Genomic DNA, 27,630 nt, shown 5'->3' on the forward strand with positions numbered 1-27,630 from the left:
AATTCCAACCCACGCAGGTCCCCCCTTTGTTGGTGCAGCGGTTAAGGTCCAGTGGCCAACAGACAGGGCCAAGATCGTGCAGCTACTCGAGGAATGATGCGTGTGCCGTGCGCTTGTGCAAGAATGAGCTCACCAAGGATTCTTTCAGGAAACAGGAGGAGGAAAGAGTCACGATACTGTTTCCTCGTTAGGTAAATACTCATTTAATTCTACAAAGGCTTTCATTTATATAACCAGGCATAAAATGAGCTCCTCCTTCCTCCAATCACAACTCTTGAACAGAAAATGTCTGCCTCAAAACCAGAACGGTGCTTTAAAGTTAAAAACCTTGCACATTTCCTATTTTCCATACTATTGCTTCTGTAGTATTTCAGCCAGTATTTGCTCCAGTACTTTTCACGTCAGGAATAAACATTTTTAAAACTCCCAGTCTTCTTGGGGGGTGCTATTATTATTATTTTTATTATTTTTCACACTGACCAAATGGCACCTATTTGCCTGAAGCAATAAGCAGACAGTGTTAAAGAGATAAATCAATAGTAGGAAATAGAGAGGCTGGGTTTCAGCAGAAAGTTAGGCTACTGAATGCTGACATTATTGATTTTAGCTAGTTCAGCTGGCCTTGTAATTAAAATGTAAATTTGAGAAAGAGATTATGTCCTGACAGAAATGGTGGGATTAGGGAGAGATAAAAGCTCTTCAATGGAAATTCAGAGAAAGTAGGAGAACATGTTTCATCAACCATTTGGATTTAGGAGAATCAAAAGGAGGCAACTTTAATATACATGTAAGTGTAAAGGGAAAACACAAAAACCCCTAGAATGTAAATAATACGAACAAATGCTTTTGAGGACTAGATGTGTTTTCCCTTCCACCCTCCTGCTTCTCTTTGCATGTAGCCCATCCTAATTGGAAATATGCAATGATTATTAGTACGGGCTGGAATCTGAAGCGCTCGTTTAGACATGCCCCGAGAGCGGCTTTGCCCAGCCGGCCTTTTGCTCTGAACAGCAAAATCAGAATTTGGACTGAGCTGGCTCCCTTTTTTAACCCCACCCCACCCCTCCCCACACACACACAATTAATTTCTAGTTTTGGGAATATGAGGACTGCCACGTTTCTCTTTACTTCTGAAAGGCAGACATGAGGCCAGGCACAAGAACGGATGCTGCTTTCGGCCACGGAGAGCTGGCTGCAGCCTGAGAACTGCGACTTCGATCACGGATAGATGCTTTCTCTCTACCCTTTCCAGTGGGAAAAACTGGCGCCCAGGCTCCCTCGTCACAACAGCATCTCTGTGAACACTTGGTATATTTAGCGGGAGGTGCCTGTCTGGAAAAAACAGAAAACGGGACGGAGGAATGGACCCAAGTCTCTTGAAAGGGGGCACGGCTGGAGTGGCCTGGACACGAAGATCGCACAGTGCGGCCTTTTCCTTCAGGCCCTCCTTGTAAGGCGTGACTGCTAAACAGAAGGTTTACTAGAGATTCCTTGGAATCGGCATCAGGACTTATCATGACCATCCACTACCTACAAAGCACACATCAAAATATCACAAAAACCTCGCCTTCAGGATTAAAATGTAAACAACGTGAAATCAAAGGTGCTGGAGATTGGAAATTCCGCATAACAAGGCACAATGAAAAGAATAGAATAACCAAGGAATAGGGAATTCAGAAAGCCAAGTGCCAGGAAGAAGAGTTGAGAGTGATTTCTCGTCGTTCTGCTTCTGCGCTAACGACTCTGGCGGCCTCAAGAGACAGTGCAGCTTCGACAATTGCAGGCACGCTTCCCAACCACACCTGAACCATCAACAGAGGAGAAACCGATCCTGAACGATGGCTGCAACAATTAACAAAGCACTAGCGTTTGCCAAAATCTTTTCAAAGTCCGCCGTGGTTCTTCATAAGGCAAGTACTACATTAGCATCGTTCCAATTTCATCCCCCGCCCCCGAGTGGGGAGATGGCCGAGACTGTGCTGGGGGCGGGGGAGATGGCCGAGATCACACCCGTCTTTCCTGCACGAGCACAACTGTGATCTCGGCCATCTCCCCCCCTGCCCGGCAGCACAATCGCGCCTGTCTCCCCCCCCCCCAGCGCCCCCCCAACCCTCCCCCCCCCCCCCCCCCCCCCGCGGGGGGGGCAGGGGTTATTTTGGTTATAATGGGGGGGGGGGGGGTGGCTGCCATCTTTGTTGTTCTTTGTCACTTTGCTTTACATTTTTCTGATTTAAAAAAAAAATAGTTGCAGAACAGATTAACTTTATTTCCAAAAAGGGTAGTAGAAGGGACATGGGGAATTACAGACCAGTTAGCCTTACATCCATTGTAAGAAAAACAATGGAAAGGCTCATAATACGGAGAGATCTAGTGATGCTAGATAGGGAAGGGAGGCTGACAGCCACACAACACGGCTTCCGCAAAAACAGGTCCTGCCAGGCAAATTCTACGACAAGGTTTTGAGGGGGCTAGATGGAGGGGATGCAGTGGATATGGTTTATCTGGATTTCAGCAAGGCCTTTGATAAAGTGCCCCATGATATCCTGGTGGAGAAACTGAGGAGTTTTGGGATAGACCAAGCACTGTCCGATGGATTAGGGCATGGTTGACTGACTGAAAGCAGAGGGTAACCATTAGTGGGGAATCATCGGGATGGCAGCCAGTGACAAGCGGGGTACCCCAGGATGCCCAGGCCGATCCTGTTTAATCTTTTCATTGGTGACATGGAAGAAGGGGTGAACAGTCTGCTGATCAAATTCGCAGACAACACTAAAACTGGAGCAGTGGCCACAACTGAGGAGCAGGTACTCCAGATCCAAAAGGATCTGGACAGACTATGGAAGTGGGCAGGAGACAACAGGATGGCGTTCAATGTGGATAAGTGCAAGGTCTTGCACTTGGGGCATAGGAATAGCTGTCATAAGTACAGGTTAGGGGACAAGTGGCTGGAGAGCAGCAGTTGTGAGAGGGACCTCGGGGTGCTGGTTGACTGCAGGCTAAACATGAGCCAGCCGTGTGATGCGGTGGTCAAGAGGGTGAATGCCACCCTTGGCTGCATAGCCAGAAGCATGGCTTCTAGATCGAGAGAGGTATGACTACCACTCTATATGACTCTGGTGTGCCTGCAACTGGAGTATTGTGCTCAGTTTTGGGCCCCCCATTACAGAAAGGATACAGCCAGGTTGGAGTCAGTGCAGCGTAGGGCCACAAGGTTGGTGGCCGGTTTGCAGGGGATGGGGAACGAGGTGAGACTGAGGGAACTGGGTCTCTTCAGCCTGGAGAAGAGGAGTCTCAGAGGGGATCTGTTGGCGACATGCAGGTATGTGAGGGGATGTCACATGGAAATGGGCAGAGACCTGTTCTCCCCTGCAGAGGAAGGCAGGACGTGCTCCAAAGGGGCAAAGCTCAGGGAACCCAGGTTCCATTTGGATGCCAGGAAGCACTTCCTGACAGTTGGGACCCCAGGGGTGTGGAATGGGCTTCCACGGGAGGTGGCTGAGGCCCCATCGGTGTGGGTGTTGAAGGATAGGCTGGGCATGCACATGGTAGGCATGTCATGAGCGGAGCCGGGGGTCATACTAGATGGCCTGGGAGGCCCCTTCTGACTCGCTCTGTTTCTATGTTTCTATTTACACTGAACCTTATGGGGAAATTTGACTTGGCTCACAATCAATTTGGGTCACGACCAGAGTCCTGGAATGGATTAACATCGTGGGCCAAGGTACCACTGTATTTAATACACGATAATAAGCAACAGTGCCTAAAAGTTACAACATTTGGAGCTTGTCAATTCAGAAAGCAGGCAATGGAGGGGACACAAGCAGTCTACGCAATTATGCACGCTGCAGGGAGCGCCTCTCCTTCCTTTGTGATACTAGAACCTGGGCCTTCCAATTAAGCTGAATTGAGAGTCAAGCCAGATAAGAGAGAGAGCTTCCTCACACTGCAGCTAAATTACGGCACGGCCTTGATGACCTTTGAGCAAATAAGGCACTATATAAATGTTATCATTTCCGCCCGCACCACCATCATGGAGAATAAGGCTATTAATGGTGACTACCCGTGATATATATTAGCGCGAGAATCGGAGGCAGCACAGAGCTCTGCAGAAGTCGCTGGGGGGCACTGGGAGAAGAAGGATGGCTTCCATCCCACTGGTGGATTTCCCAGAGGCAGCTGCCCGACCACCGTGAGGAAGAGGGTTCCAGGAGGACAGGCACTGGGTTTGGAGCAGCAGGTCGACCCGGGACGGGAGTGTCAGCCACACGGAGGAGCAGACGTGCAAAAGGCCAAGTGTGGTGGAGGACGGAGGGCCGCTTCGGATGCTGCCGGTGCGCCCGCAGGACCGACCCGAGCCAGAGGTTCCGAGAGCACCAGGAGGAGGAGGAGGAGGAGCGCTCACTCCCGGAGGGGGCCGAGCTCTGTGAAAGGAGGCCTCTGTGGAGGGCTTGCTCGCGGCAGGTCCTGCTGGTGCAACGGAGGAACACGAGGATGATGGCGGTGCGGTGCCACCTGCAGCATGGGAATTAAGGCATCACCAGGGTGATGAGATCGAACAGGCTGAACGCCATAATGCAGAAGGGGGGCCGCGCAGTGAAGGCGGCAGCCGTCCTTCGGGGGCTTCTGCTCAGGGTTCCTGTCAGCCCTACCAACCTAGTGCGGGCGTCACGCACATCCCACCTGGCTTCCTCTTCCGCTGCCCCTCCAAGTCCTGTGGCTATTCAGTCGCCGATTCCTTACACGGGGGGCGGGGGGGCTGTATCCTAGCATTTTTCTTTTCTTTCCCTTAACAGCCTTCTGAAAGGTCCCCCCAGCTCGCTGCTCCGCCTCTTGCTTCCCAGGAACGCTTCTGGTGCCATCTCTGTTGGCACCCAGAGCGTGAGCCTGATGCCAGAGGAAATGAGATCCCCGCAGCACCATTTTCTGGGGCAGCTTCATCTGCACAACCGTAAGCCCATCTCTCTGCCACTGCTGTTCCTCGCGAGCATCATCCTTTGTTCCACCTAGAACTCCATCGCCAATCCGGCCCCCTTCAGACCGACCCGGGTGCCTGCTGCAAGGCGGCCACCATCCCCGAGACACCAGGTGCAAGTGTAAATAAGGATTATACAAATGAGGGGTCATTAGAGAGCCTGGTAATGCTAATTTGGCATGACACCCCTTAATGGGCTGTGCCTTCACACTTCAGTTGCCTCATCTCCTAAATTCTTTTACAAATTTACATTCCATCTTGCACATGGAAATTCAAATTGGTCCTCTCCCTCCCAAGAACACGTATCCTAAAAAGCATTTCTTGCCTTAATCTGCAGTCAGAAAGGACTTGGGCAGTTGCATTATTTGTCAAAAGCTATTTAGGCAACTTTTTACTTTGCGGCAAAGAACTCTGGGTGAAGCAAGAAATGTTTGTAACCCAAGAGACACATTCCAGGGTTTGTTTTAGATTTGTTTTCTGTTTCCCTATTTTGCTAGTTAAGATAAATGCCATCCAAGCAGCAATTCAGCTTTCCTTATTTAGTCAGGCAGAGAAAGATTTGGCCCAAATAAGAACTGTGCAAACATTACATGTGAATGTTCAGACTGAGTTCCGTAACACTGTGCTCCAATTAACATCAAACTGGGTTTCGACACAGCTCAATGTATTCTAAAACAAGTTAAAAGAAGCACGCACACAGAAAGACGCATGTGCCAGTTCGACAGGAAAAGGCGAGCACCTGGCACTTCCTTGGGCACCTTGTTGCAAAACCAGGTGGAGCCGGAGGGGCTCGGATATGGGATTTCTTCCTGTCCCAGAGCCCACACTGCCTTTACTGCCACTGCGCTGCCTTTGCCGGATCCGTCCATTCCGCTGAAGCAGCGGTGCTGCTTCGCAAGTCTGAGTGCTGTGTCCCGAACGGGCAATGCCACGGGCTTCTCGGGAGGGGGGTGCGGGGTGTGACCAGGACTGGGACCACCGAGGACGTGGACCACCAAGCGGTGGTGTGCAGGCTGCTGCAGCAACGTGACAGCCCACCCGGTCTTAACAAGTTTGAATCGAGTTGTAAAAAGGCTGCTGAGTTTCACCTAAAGGAAAACACAATATTTTCCAGTTGTAAGAAAGAAATAGCCCAGATTGTGCGGTTATCTCCCATCCGGACTGTGCCCCTTGCATAAATCTATGCATCGGTATGTAAGGCCACATCAAAAAAGTAGGTTTGTGAGGCTGCAGAGATGTCCATCACCTGCTGTGCATTCAGCATGCCAACAGAAACTCAGCTTGATGAATTTGAAAATATATTAAAATACTAAAATCCAAGCAAGGGGGCTGGGAAGTCACTATCTAGAAGGAAACTGTGTACCAAATTAAAACTCCCAAAAGAAAGAAAAAGAAAATAACTGACAAATAAAATTTTGAATTCTTAGACTACACATTTTCCGAACCATCACGCAGTACGACTTGGCTACCAAAGCAATTAATGCATATTTGTTTTCAAGCAAATAGAAACCAGTGCAAAGATTAATTCAGACCATGAATTCAGTCATGAAGTCCATGATTTTTTCCCCATGGCAGAATTAAATCTATTTACACCACACATTTCATAAACTCGCTCATTTGAAGCCTGCTACTGTGAACATACTTTTGTGGTGTACACACTTTTTAACAAAGTGGGACTTACTCCCGAGTAATCATGCACAGGATCAGACCCTGGGTGTTTGGAACTTTCCAAAGGCATGCGCTGGCTTCTACCTGGGCCTAGGTGTCAGGTGTTTCTGCAGGAGCTCGGCGGGAGGATCCCAGGAATGCGTGCTCTGAGGACGACCCATGCTGTGGCGGCCGAGCAGATTGAGGACACAAACAGGAGCACAATGGGACTCACTGAGGTCTAGCGAGGTGCAGAGTCGCCCTGCCCAGACGCGAGTACCGACAGCTCTTCTCCCACAGCCCAGCATGAAGCCCACAGTAATGAAGGCCTTAATCTGTAATTGTTTACCCTCAGAAATCTGTTTCCCCCGTCACAGTTTGCTTTTGTTGCTCTTAGAAACTGAAAATCAAGGCTCATTTTAACCCAGCATGTTCTTGTGAATAAATACAAGAATTTATATTAAAATTAGCTTTGGATCAATGCAATATTTATTTACTGTTTTCCAGCCACTTTCTTCCATGAAACAGCTGTATTAATTGTCTCTGCCTTCAATAGAAATAAACAAAACAGGGATTCAGTTCCTTGTGCTCTGTGATGATTCTATGTCTGTGTGCGCATGCAGACAGACAGACAGACAGACACACGCATTTTCACCACCACCATGTGCCACCACAATGTCGCTTGTTATGGGCAGAGCCACGGAGGTCCATCAGCATTTGGTTTGGTTTGTACAAAGCGAACAGCATGTCACAGAAAAAGATTCACAACCAACTAAGTGAAGCGCTTATTTTTGGAAAGACATCCTGGAAAGCCGTCCTGCTACTTTAAATGGATTACTGGCGATCGGAGACCAGCACAGGGGCAGAAAAGGAAAACATATGGATTTTGCCATCACGGAATCTCACATTTTTCTAGCTCATAGGAAAGCAAGTGCTAACAAGGCTGAAGCCTTAAAGGCATGCTTCCTTTTGGTTATATTGCTATAAATCAGAAATATGTTTGATGAAGCTGTGAAGTATTTCCTCCCAACTTACTGTACCAAAACTGAGAGCACAATCAATCCTATAAATTGGAGAGAAACCTGAAAGGCTCTTAAATGTTTTTCTTTTATATAACAGCCTAAGTTCAAAATGAAATAATGCATTTGCGCGCATGCAAAAAAGTTAAACGTGCAAAGCAGGCCTGTTTCATTGCTTCCCTGAGCGGGGGCCTCTCTCATGAATTGTCCTAAGCAAATCATGGGGGAAAGAGCGGTTTCTGTGGGAAAAGGCATCCAACTAGTTTACGAACAATCTGTCTGCTAAACGCAGTAGTCGGAATAGTACAACATGGCGCTCGAGTATCCTGCTGAAGCATATTTAAAGAAAAATAAACTGAGGCGTTTCACAGTTTCCTATATCTAGATAAGCCAGCCATTAAGGTTTTGTGGGGAAAAAAGCTCTCAAAATTAAAATCCCTTTAGTGTTCTATTTAGGGTTGCAATGATTAATTGATTAACTGGTTTTATTATTAAAGAACAGCTTTAAGCACACCTTTAAAAATGTTTAAAAAGCAGCAGGATGGACCATAAAATATTCCAAATCTATGCTGCAGTAATATTTTTATTAGGCCTCCTGCCAAGGGGAACAAGAGTAAATAAAGGTTATGGCCCCATCGGCATGCGGCCCGGGAGTCATCCGTACCGCTCACCTATCACAGAGCAACCTCCCATCAGGCCAGAGAGAGGCTGCATATCCAAAATGGCGACAGCAGGGACTCCTGGCAAAACATGGGTGAATTAATAATCCGTTAAGCCACAGCGTGCTGTTACCATGCACGAACCAGGTCCATGGCAGGTTTGCTGAAAATTAAAATTAAAGGTAATCTTTCCTCCATGTTTGTATCCAAAGGTAAGCATACTTTTCTCCGCAGCAATAAGCTCCTATGGATTTCCTTTTAAAAGAACCACAGCCAACTGCCAGTGTTCCAGTTAAGAGCCTATGATTACACTTTACGTCTAGGTCTTCCATATGCTGATGGGCCTTGAACTTGCCTGTCTTTAAACTACTTTTGGCTTCGAGATACCATAATTAGGAATACTGATCATTTGTTCCAACAATGAGCTTCTGGGTTCTCTCAGTTTCGAGATGATCTAAACATATCTCTTGAAATTTTGCAGTGCGCATAGTTATTTAAATTTAACTTAATAAAATCAATTAGTTAAAAACCAAACCAATAGAAGATTTTAAAGTTTTTATGCCACTGACACATGTTCAATATGTTAAATCTATTCCCAGAGAAATTGCCCAGAATTCATTGACATAGAGATCTCTTCAAAGGTTGGCCTAACTGCAAACCTATACGTGATTATTTGGAGTACTCTCCTGAATACAGTGGGACTTGCCTCTGCGTAAACGTGCATAAAATTGTGCTAAGAGAACAGAACTGTTCTGACAAGAGAGCTCTGCGCGAAGCTGCTATGGAGGCTAATGAGAAGCGAAGGTCCTTGCGAGCCGCTCCGGATCCATTCTGGAAGGGAGCCCTGGCCGCCAGTTTCGAGAGCTGAGCACGGCTGTCACTGGCAGGCCACCCTGGAGGGCTCTTATCCATAGGGTTGGCTCCAGCGGGATGACAAACACAACGCAGCCGCTGATGTTAAAGGGGTGATGCAGCACATGCGCAGAACCTCAAGGCTCCTCAGTGCACACCCTGACGGCCCCCCCATTCTGACCTGGATGAGGGGACCCAGGTGAAGGCCAAGAAGCTGTATTGGCCGGTTTGGGGTGTAGCTGCAACGATCAGTGACGTGGACTTTGCCGACTGGGAGATGCAGAGATCATCCCGACCCGCAAAGCCCTAGCAAGTGACGCACCAGTATTATTGCAGGAGACAGGCGCACATACATTCACAAAGCGCAACCTGCCTAGCTAAGGCCGGTTTCCAGGTCTCTGGATGGCTGCGTACTGGCAAAGGCGAGAAGCCAGAGCCGGGCCAGGAGGTGTCCGTGGGAAATGCTCTGGAAACCAAGTTGCCCGGACAAGACACTTCCAGTCCATGCAGCGTTGGCTCAGTGACCCCCACGATGCTCTCAACCGTGAAGCAAGGAGCCAGCCAACATGCGGCTGAGGCGTCACCTTTCTGGACTGCAGAAGCCCAGGAAGACGCACTCTTCCAGACACTTCGCAATCAATGGGAGGAAACCTGGCCTCCTCAGGGGATTCGAAAAGCAGGAGCCCGCATTCCAGCAAAGACATCGGGGAGGCTCCCCTTTGTGGTGATGCCCTGTTGGCCGCAGCCTTCACAGGACACCCGGAGATCTAGGTGGTCACTACTGGTGGCAAAAGCAATGCCGGTTCTAGCCTGCTCCATCAAGTTCTCCTCGGCAATACGACGTCGCAAACCCTAATCCTACACACCTGAGCCCTACGCACCTGAGTCAACAAGCACCCTCTTTTACTGTGCGCTGACAGAGAGACACGAGCACACGGACATGTGCAACTAATTCTGGGTTCAAAGCGACTTTGAAATGCGAGTGAAGAGCTCAGTCCCCGGCTCAGTCGCCTCCTCGCGGATATTTGTTTTCTTAACGCCAAGTCTGCTCCTCCCGCCCCCACGTAATGATTTCCTCGCGGCAGTCAGAAAGATTACCCACACCGCTGATCACTTTATTATCTCATAATGGCTGTTTGTTTGCTTTACTGCAGCAGAAACATACAGGGATAAAGGCTTTCACAGCTGGGGAAACTCACCGTACTCCTGACGGAGGTGGTCTGGAATGTGGGGCTCGTAGCCCTCCTTCTCCGGCACTTCCACGAACTCCTCCTCGTCGTCGCTGCTGTCATCATCGCCCACAGCCTTCCCCTTTGCAGAAGAGTGAGACACGAGGAGACCATGAAACGATGCGCTTGGTGGGCACGTAAGCACCCTGTACAGAAACATCCCGATCAAAGAATCCTTTCCGATATTTAGTACGCAAAGTCCTGCCATTTTATCTCTAACTTTAACCCCAACACGACATTTCGGGCCGCTCTTTGGCAGAACAAAAGCTTCTGAGAAGTGTATTTCACATATTTGAAACAAGGCAGCCCTGGCCTACCGACATAAAATCCAAAAAGATGTGACAGGCAGGGAAAAAAGGATTTGAGAGGGAAAATTATGGTAAACGAATAATCGATAAAGCACTGTTGCAACTACATTTTCAGCTCTATACCAGCCGTAAGGAAGAACCCTGCAGGGATGCCACGGGCAGGGCATTGCAAAGCTTGGACTCACGGAGTCACCATAAGTTGGGGATGGCTTGATGACACACAACACAACACCGCCACCACAACTGCAACACCACCGCCAGCATCTGGAAGAGGATGAGATCCCTGCTGCACACACAGACGCCAACGTTGGTGCGGCAGTTTCCCCGGGATCTGGGCTTTCCTCAACAAACAATGCCTCTTGAGCAAATCCAGAGCCCTTCTTCATCAAGTGGAGCTCTATGCCATTAGCTTGTGACAGCAGCCTTAGAGAAAGAATTACAAGCAATTTCTTTCCACACACCCTAATTACACCTTTCAAGTACTGAAGTGCTGGAATTACCAAGGCGTGAAGAATATGTACAAGAGGCACACTGTAAATAGGTAAAAGTGAAGTGGAAAAAAATGCACATTAAAGGTTAGCTGATTCATGCATTTTATGTCCGGCGGGTCTCTTTGTGAATTGCAATGTCCCTCAGCATAGCTAAATTCTAAAAACAAAACAAAAACCAGCTGTCATCACTACAGAAGCTGCACTGCACTATAGCGTAGTGCCCCTGAATCTGGGGGTTTTCTAAACACTCAGGCTGAGGAATTGTGCAGATTAAATCAGGCAGGCAGGCAGGCAGGCAGGCAGGCAGTTGTCTTATGACAGGTTGTCCAGAAACCTTTTGAAAGTTTCCTGCACTTTAAAGAGAGAAACAAACAAAAATCCCTTTCCTTTCCTTTCCTTTCCTTTCCTTTCCTTTCCTTTCCTTTCCTTTCCTTTCCTTTCCTTTCCTTTCCTTTCCTCATACAAGGAGATGCGTCCTCTCGTATGCTGTTAAGCTCTGAGATGAACACTCCTGTCAACTGCCGGCCTCGCGATTCCAGAAGGTGTGACTTTTGCTGCAGCAGAACCCTTTAATACCTTGTTCTAACCAGGTGGTGCAGCAGCACAATGGAGGTCCTGCTCCCGAGATGCACTGAAGGCGGGCGCACGGCGCACGGGGCCTGCGCACGCTCCTGAGCAACAACACGCAACCAATACAGAACGGCCCTCCTCATAAAAGCAGTCGTTTTAATTAATGATAAAAATCGATTTGGGGATGGCAGGCTTATCTCCGCTCTCAGCCAGGCCACGCAGAGGACGAGAGAGACGACATTCTTGTCCCTGCACGAGCCCAGCTGGAGCGGCAGCTCAAGCCCTTCCAGGCCAGGGGGGGGCTGCCCCGAGCGCCCGGCGGCAAGGCCACCCTGGACACTTCTGGACAGGCGCAGCGGGCGCACCACTGGTGGTCCTTCCCGGCCGATGTGCTGCACAACGCAACATATGCTGAAGCCACTCACAACTGCAGCTGCCAGAGAACGGCGCTGCTATGTTATGGATAAGTGGCTGCCATTTCCAGGCTCCTTTCTTTAAAAAAATACATAACATTCTTGCAATCAAAACTCTAAAACACACCATTAAAATTGGAGGTGGGTCAAAGCAACAAAACCGAAGCATTACAAATATTTTATTTGCGATGCACTGCTCCCAATCGGTCTCCGAGTCCTTTTCAATCCCTAATTCTTACCTTTAAGCCCCAATAAAGTTTGGCTCGGGGTACCAGAGGGATCACCAGATCCCACGTCCCATGGTGCTCTGGATCCCACCACCTGAAAATATGACTAGTGAGTATGCAGGGCTGGGCCCACTCAGTGGTGGGACCTCCGCTCTGGAATTCCCCCTCCACGACACCGGGAAGTTAGTTTTGAGGCAAGGTTTTAAAATGGTCCGATCCCCAGAGCCGGATGGCTGAAATGCTGCTTTTCTGTATTCTCAGAGCTTTAGCTAATTTTTCATGTGCAGTTTTGATTGTTATTATTTTTGTCTCATTTTCTGGGCTGCTTCAGGGACCACAAAGTGGCCCAGAAACGCCTGTATTAACAGCATGTGGGCAGGCAGAGGCAGCTCCGGGAAGTCCGCTCCAGCGTCCCAATACGCCCTTGCTCACCCCCGTGTGTCCTGCAGCTCACTTTTACCTCCATTCCGGAAGCAGCTCTGCTTCTGGGGATGCCCTTGCATTTTCAGCCGGAGTTATTCTACACCTCCAAAGCCACTTCAGAAGGCAAGCGGGGCACAACTGGGGCATTCCAGCCAATCGCAATTACAGAGCAACGACTGCCATTCCCTTCCCATCTAAGCTAAGAGCAAGTTCTGCCTGTAGCAGCTAACTCAGGAGCACACCTGGCCGAAGAAGCCTTGTTTCCCCTGGCAGGTGGTGGCCACCCGAGTCACACCAGCCACTGTGGAAGTAAGAGGCGGCCACCAAGGCTCCCTGACGCGGCCTCCGGCGCCCTCCGCTTCTGGGGACTGCCTGGCCCCTTTGCAGAGCGGCCCTGTGGGTCAGGCAGGGGCTGCAGAGCATCGCGGGCCCGGCCAGCAGGGCCCCCTTCTCAGCCCTGGGAAGGCCCCCTGGATCTGTGCTTCTCCAAGCATGGAAACAGCTAAGAAGGCGTGGGGTCAGCGACTAATGGGCCAGCCCTCCTCCTCCTCCTCTGGCCCAGGAGAACAGGGCAAGAGGCAGTGAGCTCCCCTCCCACATGCACACAACATTACAGTTCTGTACACCTGCTCTGCGTCCATACCCTTAAGAAGGAATGGAAAAAAATAGGCTGAGACAGGAAAAGGCCCACAATCCCCAGCCGGCGGTGGAGCACAAGCTGGAGCGCTCTGCAGGTGCCCGCAGCGCTGCTCCGTTGCCGTGCACGCCAGGATCCAAGACCACCCGGCCACGGCATCCCCGCCAACTCTCCTCCGTACTAGCATTCTTCCCATTGTCCCGGGGGAAGAGAATGCTGGGGACGTTTTATACCACAGCATTAATCCAGGTAACAGGAAAGGTGTGATGCAACACAGGCCTGAAAACGGTTTTCTCTACCTCTTCTCACAATATTTAACTTTCAGCTGACAATGACAGAAAGGCGATTCATCACCCACGGTAACATTATCCATGCTTCTCCTTGTTTGCCTAATCGCGAGAGCTGCAGGCAGAGCACCGGGCTTTTTCAGACCTAAAAAGGAAGCGCTTCTGCTAAGAGCCGATTTTACTTCAGAAAACTGAATGACGCCGGATGCGACTGGACAGAGGAGAATGTAATTTTATAGAGAACTGGCAGCACATTTTTGCACAGACTCTTCAAACGAAAAGCACAGCCTGCATAAGGATCACCAACAAGCAAAGAGTGACGGGATGCAAAGCCCTTCAACACGCATGGATTTTTAATAGCAACTGCTTAAAAAGCATGAAGGAATTTGATAGATCTCTTTAAGGTCACACACACAGTAACCCGACAGCAAACCTTGATAATGCAGTTTGACTTCTTTTAAAAGATTTGTCTGCTTTTATTTTGCGTGGACGCACAGAAAAGATTTCAAAAATATCACGAGGCAAAGAATTCCCAGTCAAAACAAACGCCTGCAGCACAAGAGTCTGATGCAAAACGGGGAGAAGAAAGCCCAGCACACTTGCAGGGGCTCAAACTTGGAGACTCGCACAACGCTTTGCTGGGAAGAGAAATAATAAGATGCAAATTCACTTTGTTTAGGCACAGTTCAAGAGCGGTGCATTTAGGCCCTATAGGAAACATTAATCATAGGAAACTGTAATTTTTGTTATCAGTCCAACACTAATCAAAAGGGAAACCTGTCACTAGCACTGACCTGTGAAACGTCCCAATTATACCCTTTGGAAATGACAGGAGCACTTAACTTCCTCACTGAGTAAATGACGACAATCAATCACGTTTGAATAACAATGAGCCACGGAGCTGAAAATTATTTTTTGTATAGAATCTACCCAGGAATTTATGAAAGGTGAAAAGCAACCCAAGGTTTTAGGGCCATTATAGCTTTCAGCTGGTACAGTGCATATCAAACACTAAACAGAATTTATGTGTTTTAATTTTCTAAAAGGTAGATGTGGACTTGGTGCTACAATGCATAACATATAATGCCAGATTTTAAATATGAGGGTCATTTTCATAAAATATTATGCTTATTGTCTGCACCCTTGAATTCACTGAGGTTTTTATTATTAAATTTGTATTTTGTGTAAAAATATTTAACTGCTTAGCTAACTGAGAAATCCCTCGGTTTCCAGATATACCATGATTAGTTTTCCATTCACTTTAGACAATCTACATTTCCCTTTATTTGTATATAAAAGGCATATAGCAGAAGGTAGCGCTGAACCGCTACTTATCAAATCTGAATTTTCAATTCTTACCACCATCATTTTCATTTACAATATTCGACTCTTTCCTCTTTCTTTTTAAATCTGCTGAGTGTGGCAATTTTAATACCAAATGGCCTGGAGAGAGTTATGCTCAGGGTTCCACCATCGAGCATTAGGCCTGCGTCAAGAACACGGCCGGGCTTTCGTCTCCCTCTGGGAGCTCGCTTGCACCGCCTTGACCCATCCAGTCCGCCACCCCCCTCTCTCCCCACAACTACCTAGACACTTGGTAGTAATCCTTGGCGGTGATTATGCTATGGTTGGTCGAGAACCAGTTCTTGACCACCCAGGAACATGCAGCTCTCTCCAGTTAAGAAGTCGTGCCTGCGTGTCTCATGAGCCGGGAGTTCAGGACTGACGGGGGCCCATCCAAACCATCCCTGGATATCAGCCCTGCCTAACCGTGTCTCACCAGAAGGCCCCTCTGAACAGCAGACTTCGTGCAAGCAGCCTTTCCTGAATTTGCCTGGAGCCCAGTGGCAGTCACCTTAAATGCTCTTTTCCTACAGTAACACTTAAGCAGAACTCAGAATAAATGGTACTTCACATCTGATGAGAATAAACGATGCTTCACATTTCAACCCGTCTGTTTCTTAAGAGCTGACGCCTGCCACTAGTAGGGCTTAATTTGCTCACTCGCAATTCCCGGCTTTGACAGAGATATCTACAGGCATCAGTTTACCCCTGCCCCAGCAAGAGATAAGCTGTAGCTTAAGGAATTAATATTGCTAACTCGTTCCATTAATGTGCAACAGATGGCCGTCTGTCCCATTCGTGCCGTAGCAGTGAAAATGCATCTCCAAATCGAAATGACATAGCTTGTCATATTTGAATAGCAGATTACAGCCACCTTAATGAATGCCAGCCACTTCTAATATTTTAATCCTCCCAGTCGCAGCCCGAATTCTAAAGGCAACGAATTCTACTATGCAGCATAGTCACCTTCGGACCACCAACCATATTGCAAACAAGTCACTAACTTGCGAGTTTTCTTCACCGCTCTGCCAGCCCCTGCCACTGCTTCCTCTTCAGTTTGCCAACTCTTCCCTGAGCCACCCCATGGCCTCATGTCTTTGCTCAAAACATTTCAGGGCAAGAGCCTTCCCCAAATGGCTTATGCAATAATCCCTCATACAGCAAAAATCCGGGCAGTGACAGGTGTTGGGAGAGCACTAAGGGATGGGGGCGAATGTCCCAGCCGGGGGGGTTTGGAACTTGGCAGTGAGCACATATTTTTGACCTCTCTCCTGTACAAACGCAGGCAAGTGCTCCTGTTTGCCAGTTAATCCTTTGTTTCCCTGGCACAAACACAGCAGGGGGTCCTTTCTGATCACTTGAACCAAAACATCAAGGCATCAGCCTGAAATCCTTTGTAAAAGACCATCATTTGGTAAGATGCATCTGGGTAAGCATGTGGAAAGATGCGCTGAGGATGAACCTGCCAAGCATACGGAAGACCAAGCCTCGCAGAAGAAGAATCCGCACGACTCCCGCAAAGGGAAACGCCTCGGTGTGTTACGGCCTTCACAGAGAGCAGCCACAACCACCTGAACAGAGGAGCAGAAGGCAATCGGCCCAAGAGATCTGTGCTGAAGGCTCACCCAGAACTCCCTGACCGGAACACCCCAGAGCAGCAAACGCCCCCAGTAACGGTAGCAGCCCAGTCTCCACAGGGTGTGGGGAGCCCCCGACAGAAGATCGCCCCCCACCCAGTTCAAGAGACTGCGGGCTCAGCTGGTTGCCAAATCGCACGAGGCACTGGTTCCCCTCTGTGGGCATGAGTGAGGCCTCACCTCGGGTACTGTGTCCACTTCTGGGCACACGTGTCATGAAAGATGCAGGCAAACTGGAAGAGTTTCAGAGGAGGGCAACAAAGATGCCTGGAGGACTGGAAACAAAGCCTTGTGAGGGCACTGGCAGAACTGGGCATGTTTAGCCTTGAGAAAATGAGATGGTGGGGCAATATGATGGCACTTTTCAAATACTCGAAAGGCTGCCACAGGATGAGGGCCAGGTACTCTTCTTGATCGTGCCAGAGTACGGGACACGGAGAAATGGGCTCGAGTGACAGGAAGCCAGGTTCCGGCTAGACTTTGGGAAGTACTCCCTGACTGCTGGAGCACTACAGCGATGGAGCCAATGACCTGGAGCGGCGGTGGGCTCTCGCACCCTGGAGGCATTCAAGGGGCAGCTGGACGGCGCCTGCCAGGGATGCTCTGACCAGAGTCCGACCCCGAGCAGACTTGCAGGCCCTTCCAACTTGACCATTCTGCGATTCCACACCAGACACATGGCGCCTGTCTACAGACAACGAAGAGTGCATGTCTCTGATGCACTACAACTGAGCTGTGGGTGGAGCTTCAAGAGCTCAAGACCTTCGGTTCCTGGCAGACGCACGCTGGAACAGTGGATGCCGCCCAGCTCCACGGCGTCTCCCTCTAGCATCCCCGTCCCCTCCGGAGTGAGAGTGCTCTCCCCGTGGGCCTCATGAGAAAACGGCCTGAGCCAAGGGTGGGGGTAGCGTCACTTGAGGCGGAGCAGACACACTGCCCAGCTGGGCTTCCAAAGGCCTTCACCCAAAGCTCCCAAGGTCCTCTCACAGCTCGGAGACCCGTTACAGAGGAGGAAGCAGAGGATCTCAATGGAGGGGCACTTCTCGCAAGAAAGGGCACTCACCCAAGGAGCTGCACGAGCCTGGTGCCTCTTAATGAGGTTGCTAATGAACTGGAGCCAGGAGCGAGCAATGAGGAGCCCCGGTTTGCAGATGACACCAAATCATTTGGGGAAGAAGCTCAAAGGGGCAGCGAATATCTCCAGAAGGATTTCTCCCTGGGTGACACAACCATCGAAACAGCAGATGCGGCTCACTGGAAGCACAAAGGGATGCGCCCAGAGCTAAAAGGCCGGGCCTCCCCGCCTGCGGACAGGAGCCCGAGCGGCTGGAACTCCCCAGGCCACGGTGAAGAGCTCAGTGAAACGTGGGCCTAACGCGCAGCACTTCTGGAAAAGGCCACTTCCATGGCAAAGAGCACCGGGAAAGCGGTCTGACACGGGACTGCGATGCTGGGGGGTGCCCCGGTGAACCCTTGGAGCGAACAAATTTGGAATAATGTGCAGAGTTTTGCTGTGCTGCATTTAACATGCAGGATACTCCAGGAAACACGCAGAAGAAGGGCGACCGGCGTGACCAGGGCTGCAAGAAGGGCCTGTGTGGAACGGCTGCTGGGTTAGAAGGCAAGATAAGGAGGGGGAGGAAGCAAGAGATCAGTACGCGGGGCGTGGAGAAAAGGGGTATCAACAAGTTTTTCTTCCTCTTTCATGAAATTGGAATCCACGGAAGATGAATGGTGGGAATTTCTGGAAAGCAAAACAAACTCCCGCTACCAGCTGGAGGTTCTATGGGCTGCCTCTGGTGGTCCCTGAGGGAGATGGATGGCTTGCTCTGAATTCCATGACTTCGGTGTCTTGACTGGCACCTTCCGTGGAAGGAGCAACGCAAGCATGTTATCAGTGAGCAAACGTGGTGCACAGTGGCAGGATGAACAGGGACACCACGGAGGTGGCTCCCAGCATTCCCACGCTGCGCCAGCGGGACTGCAGCACCGGCCCGCCCGTATTTGCAGGTGACACTGGCAGTGGGGGGGGGGGGGCAGCAACAGGGAACACACCCTACACAACATTCCCCGCACTTGATCAGGAATTGTTAAAATCTTTGTAGTCAGACTGCCTGTTCAATCAGGTTTCATTCCCTTCCCAAGGACCCACCTGCCCTCGTGCTACGGCTGTGCGGCAGGCACGGCTTCTCTTCCTCCAGCGTGATGTAAGGTACCCTCAGTAAGTGAACTCTAAACTTCATTTGTCTTTCAGCAGGCTTGATGACTAGGCATTTAAAAACCCATTCTGTCTTATAAACTAAAAATTAAATGTACTCAGCTGTGATGGTCGTCATTGCATCTGCTATTTATATGCTAATACCCTCACTGGAAGATCTTGCAAATTATTCCACCGTACTAATATTTCATGTGCATCTACTCACAGCCAACTAAATATTTTTTCCTAGAGGAGAGAGGATTTTTGGCCAAGGAATTAATACTTACCGCAGTGGAACCAATTTATATGGACAACTTTATGTGAATGCATTTTGAATTCAGCCATGACATAAAATATAGTCATCTTAAATGGAGGAAGGGAACAATTTGTGTAACCAAATCACAGAGTGTTCATTAACAGAGTATAAAATCCCTTTAAAATGACTGATAACATAGACCAAAACAAAGTACCTGATTTGGGTAGAGATTCGTATAACTTTACCTACTTTATACTTTGAAAATCCTAACTATAGCTGGCATATTAACGCATGTATCATTAGATGCTTCCTCTTCCAAGAACTGCAGTAAATACGCTGTGGGAATGCACTATGTTTCAAGCATAAATACACACCGGTCGACCTGGCTGACATAACACAAGGGCCTACTATGGCTTCATTTACCCTTCTGGGCACCACTTTTGCGTGAGTTTTGCATGCCTGCCCTGCCTTCTCGTAGCATCCTCACGCTGACACCGAGGTTCGCACCACTGTTGCATGGGGGAGCGGTGGCAGAACTTAAATCGTGCTGATTTAAGGCACCAAAGTTTATTGCCTCTTGACATTCATGTCTGATGACAACTCCCCTTTTCTCCAACATCTCAGCTCTCCTCCGCCTTCAGCTAGCATGACCAAGAGACACGGGGGGCATCAGCTCGGGAAAAGCATTATTGTTATGTGCCGTCAAGTCAGCTCTGACTGATGGTGACCCTGCAAACGAGAGCCCTCCAAATGTCCGGTCCGTGACAGCCCTGCTCAGCTCTAAATTCGGGGCTGCGGCTCCCTTTACGGAGCCCTTGGAGCTTCCTTTTCTTTGTCTGCCGCTGACGGTCTTCTCACGATGTGCCCCAAGCACAGCGCTGGCATTTCCCTTCCCCTTTGGGCCCTTCTGCCCCCAGGCTTCCTCTCGGCTTTCGTCAAGCTCCACCCGTTGTGCCGGTGCTACTCGCACTTGCCCTTCGCTCTTCCCAGGCACTGGGTCAGATGCTCCCCATGAAACTGGAGCGGGAGGGGGATGCCAGGCAACTTGTGGATTTAAAGAGTGTCCGTCTTACCGGCCGAGGGCTTCGCTCTCCACTAACCAACCAGAAAAAAGCCTTGTTGCCGCTTTGCACAATGCGATGTGATCCTTCCCAGGAGCCTTCTGGGCCGGGGGAGGGGGGGAGGCATGGTGCTCCCACTGTGGTTATTCTTATGCCCGTGGGTCAAAGATATACAAAGCAGCATAAAAAGTTTCTTAAATACCCCTCACAAGCAATGGGCATACACAAATATTAAAATGATAGTAAAACACAGTGACATCCTGCTGCCAGATGCTAGTTTCTCTATGAACTGCAAAGACGGGCACTCCCAGGCTGGTCTCTGAGGAGGAGGCGTACCTTCCAAACACAGTAGGACTCAGCCTAAAAAGCGAGCTGATGCACAACAGCCAAAGCATCTTGCCAAAGATAAAAACAGCCCATAAATAAGCAAAGCTAAAAGTGCTCTCCCTCCTTTTAGGTTTCTCCTTCAAGGCACATGTGCCGTGCAATCATATTTCTCCCTTTTCATATTTCTAGGCAAATCGGCACAACATTGCAGAATCACTGCTCGCTGCACTGCTCTGAACGGGATGCGCTTGACAGCTGGGTCTTCTTTGCACCTGCTTCATTACCCGCCCGTTCCTATTCCCGCTGCCACGGGCTGACAGGAACAGTTTGGCTGATTGTCCCACAATCGCCCTGCACTGCCAACGCACAGCTATCTAGCGGCCACCACGTACTCCAAGATCTCTTTCTGCCTGACTCTGCAGATAATCTGCTGCACAGCAAACGTGCACCTGGCCATCATGCGCTAAGTGAGGCTGCAGCACAGGCAGCTGACACTTCGCGCACGCAAGCCCAGGGAGGGTGGGTGACGAGCGGGCCAAAGCTCACATAAGCCACCGTCCCTGGTTTGCGAGACACACTGGGGTCGCACGCACAACTGGACAAGCACAGGGATCACCGGGAGTCGTGGGTCACCCAACGCCCAGCAAGCCATCGCGCACCGTCCAAACCTGGTCACTCGGAGGGAGCCTGGACTCAAAGCACTGCACACGACTGCCGACCTGCAGTCCATCTGGGCTGCCCTACATCTGCTGAACTTGCTCACCTTTTGTGAATGTAACTGTTACATGTGAATTTCAACAACACACTTCCACCTTTCTCCAGGGATGGCCAAATCTTTCCAGCTTAATTTTTATCAGTCCTCTTTTTCCCACTGCTAAGTTCATTTTGCCCCATTTCTACATCAGTCTCTGATTTTTTTACACCACAGAACATGTGCACTTTTTCAAAACATACTTATTTTTGTATGTCTTTTCATGATACATTTTCAAATTAAAAAAACCTTTGGCAAATGACCTCTCTGCTGAATAAAGTGTTTTTGCGCATGGCTAAATATTCTGTAGTTTCAAATACATGCGTTTTTGCAAACATGTTTGACTACTCCACTGCAAACTTCGAAATTAACTCACTCCAAGAGTAATACTTTTCTCTGTTAAGTTTAGATGCATTTCAGAAGATTTTCCTAAGCTGAAGCACTTAATGTAAATATTGTAAAAGGTTATCCTAGATCTCTGAATATGTATATTTCCCTGTAATATAACTGCCCTGTGGTGCTAAAAATATGCAAGAAATCTGCATGTGTGAGTCTTTTAAATAAAACTAGCAATTTTCTTTCTTAGTTTTGCAAATTGTATTAGTAATCCTGGTAGCAAAATCTGTACTGTCTAGAAGAGAGATCATGCTCAATTTAAATGCTGAAGCTAATTAATGAGGATCCAGTCCAGTATGGCCATTACCCCGCCCTGCCCTCCCTCACTTGCATTCTCTGCTCTCCAGGGGCGCAAGTGCCGGAAATGACCGGGGAGTGGAGCGCACTCCCTCTACTGGCCAATGAAAAGAATTCTAGCTCAGTTGACACCCCGGCTCAGCCCTATTCTTGCCAAGTTGTGCATTCTGAATCACAGGAAAATTTTTGACTGGCACCTAGCCTACTCATACAATGCAGCTTCACAAGGAAAAGCATTCAAGTCTCATTTAACATGTTTGGAAAATGCAGCTCTCAACTACTAGTAGCAGGTGGTTCACATCCGGAATATCGGAACACTAGCGCCGTGCTAGTTTGAATTTCCCAGGGTAGAACCCGATGCACTCTGTCGGCCTGGTCCGGCTGTGGATGTCGGCCTCTTTGGGACCTTTTCTGGGTCACAGGTCTTTTTGTGCCTACACACGTCCTACAGAGGACTCTGCCCAGCAAATGTTGAATTAAAAGGAGGACTAAAGCTCAGTTCAGACCTCTGGAAGGGCAGGTGTGAAAACTCAACCCTGAAATGGACATCGATGCATCTCCCATGGCCACCAGAGCTCAGGAATGCTGAACCGACCAAAGATGAAAGTAGACAAGGAGGTCGAGACTAGAGTTTCCCATTCACAGGCTGAACCCAGTCTGTGTTCTCAACCACAGTTACTGCAAACCACAGGCAGCCATGCGCACTGAGCCTCAGAGATTTCTTTAAGAGGGGGCGCTTAGCTGCAGCTTTGAGGAAGACTTCAGATAGCAGGAAATAAAAAGAAAGCATCGAGCGATTCATCACTGCTGAGTTCCAAGCGTGGGCGGACAGCTGTGCTCTTGCCTGGATCACCAAGCGCATTCTGCGCTCCATCTGTGGCGCCAGCCGCAGGTGGGGCAGCACGGGCACGAGGGGGTGGGGGCCGTGGCTTCCGTGCCACCAGCAGGGTGGGGAGAGGAAACTGCCCCTTGAGAGAGGGGAATCCGGTTGCCTGAGTGGCAGCCTCGTCTCCTCGAGTTCATGGGCGAGCACAGCTTTGTTGGCCATCGTGGCAACGTGGCAACTGAAAATGGAAGCGCTGCAGAACCGCCATCCCCGAGATGAGGTTCTCCTTCTGGTCGTCAAGCGAGAGCAGGTGCAGCAGCAGATCACAAGGGCAGGAAGACCAACTATGGAACTCCCACGAGCCAAAGGAGTTTGAGAGCCAAAGGATTTTCCTACAATGCCTGAAACACGTGGCGCTCGCTTGCTCCCACTGCTCAAACACTCTAAGCTGCGCTAACAAAATGCAACACACACTGATGAGGAAGCAAGACAGCAAGCCGACACGGATGACAAGGCGAGTTCATTCTGCTTTTTCTCCATAGCAGCCTTCTCAGTGGCCTCTTCCCCCCATTTTTATTGGCCTAAATTGTTTCTGCAATATAATTTCTGTCCACGAGGCTTCAACAAATGCCAAACCTTAAGCAAAACGAGCAAACTAATTTCCAGAAATGCCCTCCACATAATCAAATATATCAAAATGAAAACAGAGCGATCATATATTGAGAAAACACCTTGGCATCATTGCCTGCATGCAAGTCTTTCACCATGAATATACATCAGAAATATTTAGTCCAACTTACCGCTTTCCTGTTCCTTTCTTTAAATTCGATATTCATTTTCTTGTGTTTCTCTACAGCAGTATCCAATTTACTTCTAAGATCAATAGCTCGTCTCAGGCGATCGTCACTTATCCCGGCCCTTGTGAACAACTGCAAGTTTAAATTGCGTATTAGCTCACCCACAGAAAGGAGCCACAGTGACCTATCTATACGGTGTAACACAGAACTAAGGCACGGCCCTGCAACAGCTGATGGCCAAGAGTCAGACAGCGCTTTCTGGGCTGTTTCTCAATAGCCAAATGCACCAAAGGAGGGGCAATTTGTAGCGAAGCTCGACATGCCATAAAAGCTTCCAGATGCAAAACCGGCCACTTTACCTAGTGGTGACCCCACAGGCATTTCGTGGAATGATGTAAGAAAGAAGAAAACGAACCAAGAAGGAGCAACAAAACATTTGCAGGAAACTGCAGAAGTGCTTTAGACAAGGGCTTTTGAAAGCACGCACCTCCAGTCCTCTTTCATCAAAACACCGTCAGCCAGGGGCCCCGGTGCCTCTGCCCCACCTGCCACCAATGGGTCCCTTGTCCTGCACAAAGGAACCATCACCACCTGGAGACACCCGTGGCTGCCCTGCTGCACTATCAGAGCATTACAAGACATGCTTGCTGCTCCCCAATCCACCCACTGACACGATGCTACAGAGCCAGCTACACTTTTGAGAAGGGACGGACCATGTCATCAAGATGGCCCACCCAGACAATTTCCTAGAAAAGTCTCCAAGTTTGAAAATTCTCTTAGGGCAGGAGAATAGGGCAGAACGGGACAGGGAGGAAATGCCCTTGTGTACTGGATTGAATCCAGCCCAGAAAGGACGAGTTCTTGGCTGGAAGCTCACACAACAGAGCCAAAAGAGTCACGGAGGAAGTGCATGCCTCCAGTGAGAGGCCCAGGGAACCCTGCAAACCCCAGGCACAGATCAGCCTCTCAGCACACAAAGATGGAGATCAAGCAAAACGCAGAAAGGAAGAATGTCCATTTTATTTTCAAAGAAAAGGACTTTGCTCACCTGAATCCAGGATTGTACAGAAGGCAAGAACTTGTTTCTGATGAGCTTGTAAGCATCCATGACATTACTTACTATCGCTGTATTGTCTTCATTTTCATGTAGTTCCACATCTAATGGGGAAGAAAAACAAAATATCAACTGTCATTAAGAAGCAAATTACATGGCTTAAGTCTATCTAAAGTGTTACTCCTGCAGTATTTGGCAACCTCCCACTCATGGGGGTCAGCTGACACCGTATTCAGAAATGGGACCTCTCTCCACTCCTTCCTATCATAACCATTCAGCAGCTGTACCCATAACTGTTTGAAATTCCTAGGTATCCAAAACTGCAGGTGGAAAAGTAAGGCGGAAAAGTAAGGGTGTAAGAAGGCCTCATGGTGGTCTCTCCAGTGTCTCTTTCAACGCAGACACCTTCTTTCAGTGTCAGCGGTCAAGCAGCTCCCCAGCTGAGGACTGCACCATGCTGGCAATGTATTAGGTGGTGCGTGAACAGTATTTCTCATACCCAGTGTGGCCTATAGCCAAAGCCCGTGGGGCACAGCTGCCATTTGCACGCCACTGGGCGTAAGTACCTGTGGCTATCTCAAGGCTGAGAGTGTATTTATGAGAGCCGAGACCATGACTCCGAACAAAACTCTCACGATCGTCATCTTCGCCAGGGCCACCAGAAGTCAGCTCGGGTTCTGAGCCGTCTTGTGTGTCCATGTCTCCCTCTGTCTCCTCCGTCAAGTCTCTGCTAGGCGCTTTCGGGCCCCGAGGGATGGGAGGGAGGTCCTTACTGCAACAAGGCCTCTCATCCTCCAGAGAAGGTCCCTGCTGACCCACCACCTGCACAGGTGAACAGGCAGCAGGTCTGTCCACCTTGGCGTCAGCCGTTCCAGTGTCATTCACCACGAAATCAAACGGATCTGGCATCAAAAGCTGAAAACCATTCTCCATCTCAGTCAGCACCATCTGGATATCTTGGGACATGTCTGTCAAATGGCAGCAGTTTGAGAAACATAACCCAGAATACGCACGCAAACACACCACGCTAGGGCAAGCGTACTTATTTCTTACTCTTACAAATGGCCCCATAGCCAACGGGGCTCTCTGGGAGGCAGGCTTCCTGCCCCAACATCCTCAACAGGTTCTGTACGCTGCCAGTCGCTTTTTCCAACATACATATTCCGTCAACCCACAGTGGAAACTAGGCTACTTTTCAAGAGGTGCCAAAGGCTTGGAAACCAGAAGGGCACCAGGACTTAGTGATGTCAGGAGCAGGCAAAGATCCCACTGATGTGACTCAGAATGAGGTCCCGCAGGAGTGTTGGCAGCTGCTTCATTCTAAATCAGAATGTGAGACCGCCTACCCGAGCACTGACACGGGCAGGATTCTTCCCTGGGCCTACCTAGGGACGGAAAGCGCACGCAGAACAGGTGCCCAACAAGAACCCTTAACCTGCCAGAAACACCCTTGCAGGACACCAGACCTGCTGCCCCGGCTCAGCAGGGAGGTGGCATTCCATGAGCACTTTGAACATGACTGGTGCCTTTTCTGGCGAGGAAGCGTATCTCGGAATCACGTCCCAAGCATTCCTAATGCCACAGCATTTGCTTATGAAGTTTCCAGAACTGCTAGAACTAGGTTTGCCCACATTCACCTTCCTCTGCCCTCGCCTCTTCCTCTTCCTCCTCTTGTTTTCTCCTACTGTCTGATTTACATTGTAAGCTCTTTACTGGCAGAGACCCGACTATTTTCTCCCTATGAAAATGGAAGCGGAAAATTGAGAATGCTGTGCTTGTATCAACAAAGCCCACTAGTATGGGACTCATGCGTCATCATGAGACCCTAAAACGGAATTCAGGTTAATATGCTGCCCATCAAGAAACTCAACTCTGCTCACCTTCCATCTCCTTCTCAGCTTTTTTGGCTTTATCTTTGTAAATGGCATCCAGTCGTTTCTGTTTCTCTTCATCTCTCCTTCTCTCAGCTAGAGTTCTGGCGTGTATGTCTTGAAAATCCACCTAAGGAAGAATTGCAGAGGAGACTCAACTTCTGTAGTCAGAAGAAATGCTTTGCTAGGATGCACTGGCAGACATGGGCAGTGTCGTTTTGTCTTGGACATCTGGAAGGAAGAGGCTGTGCAATAGTTACATTCAGGTATTTCTGGAACCTCTCCTCCAAAACCAACAGCAATCTGGAAAGCAGGTCCTTTCAGGAAACAGCCAAAAGGGGCCCTAGGAGTGTAAAATGACCACCTATTTTTAAAGCTTAGGCAAAAGTAAGATGTGTCAGAGAAAAGCATATAGGTTTTTCTTAATTATTCTGGTGCAAATATACTTCTCTTACTTGTTCCAAAGCAAAGACCAAACGGATAAAGGGTTTAAGCATATCTGTCAGGGAGTCTTCCCAGTATGCAATTAATCTTTTCAGCGCATCAGCTGCCCTTCCGAACATCTTGGCGCAAGCAGTGGCTTCCTTCAGGGAATCAGCAGAGGGATATTCCTGTCTACCTGTGCATACAGACCCGCATCCCCTTCGCCCGTCGGAGAGGCATCCGCGCAGGCATGGCATGGCATCGCGCCCGCGCCCGCCACGCCAGCCCCCCTCCCCGCCCCCCCCCCCGCGCGGTACCTTCTTGCTCCGCTGCAGGAAGCGGTGGCCCAGCGCGAGCTGCCGGTAGGCGCCGCCGAAGCGCTCGTGCCACTCCTGCACGGCGCCGATGGCCGCGCGCCTCAGGCCCCGCGCGGCGTCGTGCGGCGCGGGCAGCGGCCGGGCCAGGTCGGTGCCCGCGGCCAGCGCCAGGAACTCCTGGAAGTCGGCGAGCAGCAGCGAGCGGAAGCGGTGCGAGCGGGCGAAGAGCTCGCGGGCCACCTGCAGGGCGGCGAGGCGCACCTGCGCGTGCGGCTGGCCCAGCTGCGCCATCAGCAGGCGGTGCGCGCGCCCGACGCGCTCCTCCGAGGACCTGCGGGCAGA

General features: G+C 49.7%; 1 protein-coding gene across 1 annotated transcript in view; it reads right to left on the minus strand.

Annotated features, from left to right (window-relative positions):
• The window catches only part of UVSSA (UV stimulated scaffold protein A), a 41,384-nt gene that overhangs the window by 13,134 nt on the left and 620 nt on the right, over positions 1-27,630 (minus strand). Inside the window, exons 2-7 of the mRNA XM_044448234.1 lie at positions 27,289-27,619; positions 26,558-26,678; positions 25,244-25,645; positions 24,672-24,781; positions 23,627-23,755; positions 10,349-10,460 (exon numbers count right to left, since the gene is read on the minus strand). Coding sequence (XP_044304169.1) covers positions 10,349-10,460; positions 23,627-23,755; positions 24,672-24,781; positions 25,244-25,645; positions 26,558-26,678; positions 27,289-27,619 — 1,205 coding nt within the window. The remainder of the gene's footprint in view (positions 1-10,348; positions 10,461-23,626; positions 23,756-24,671; positions 24,782-25,243; positions 25,646-26,557; positions 26,679-27,288; positions 27,620-27,630) is intronic.

This window comes from Varanus komodoensis, unplaced genomic scaffold (assembly GCF_004798865.1).
Source record: "Varanus komodoensis strain SLA01 unplaced genomic scaffold, ASM479886v1 scaffold54, whole genome shotgun sequence".
Taxonomy (NCBI): Eukaryota; Metazoa; Chordata; class Lepidosauria; order Squamata; family Varanidae; genus Varanus; species Varanus komodoensis.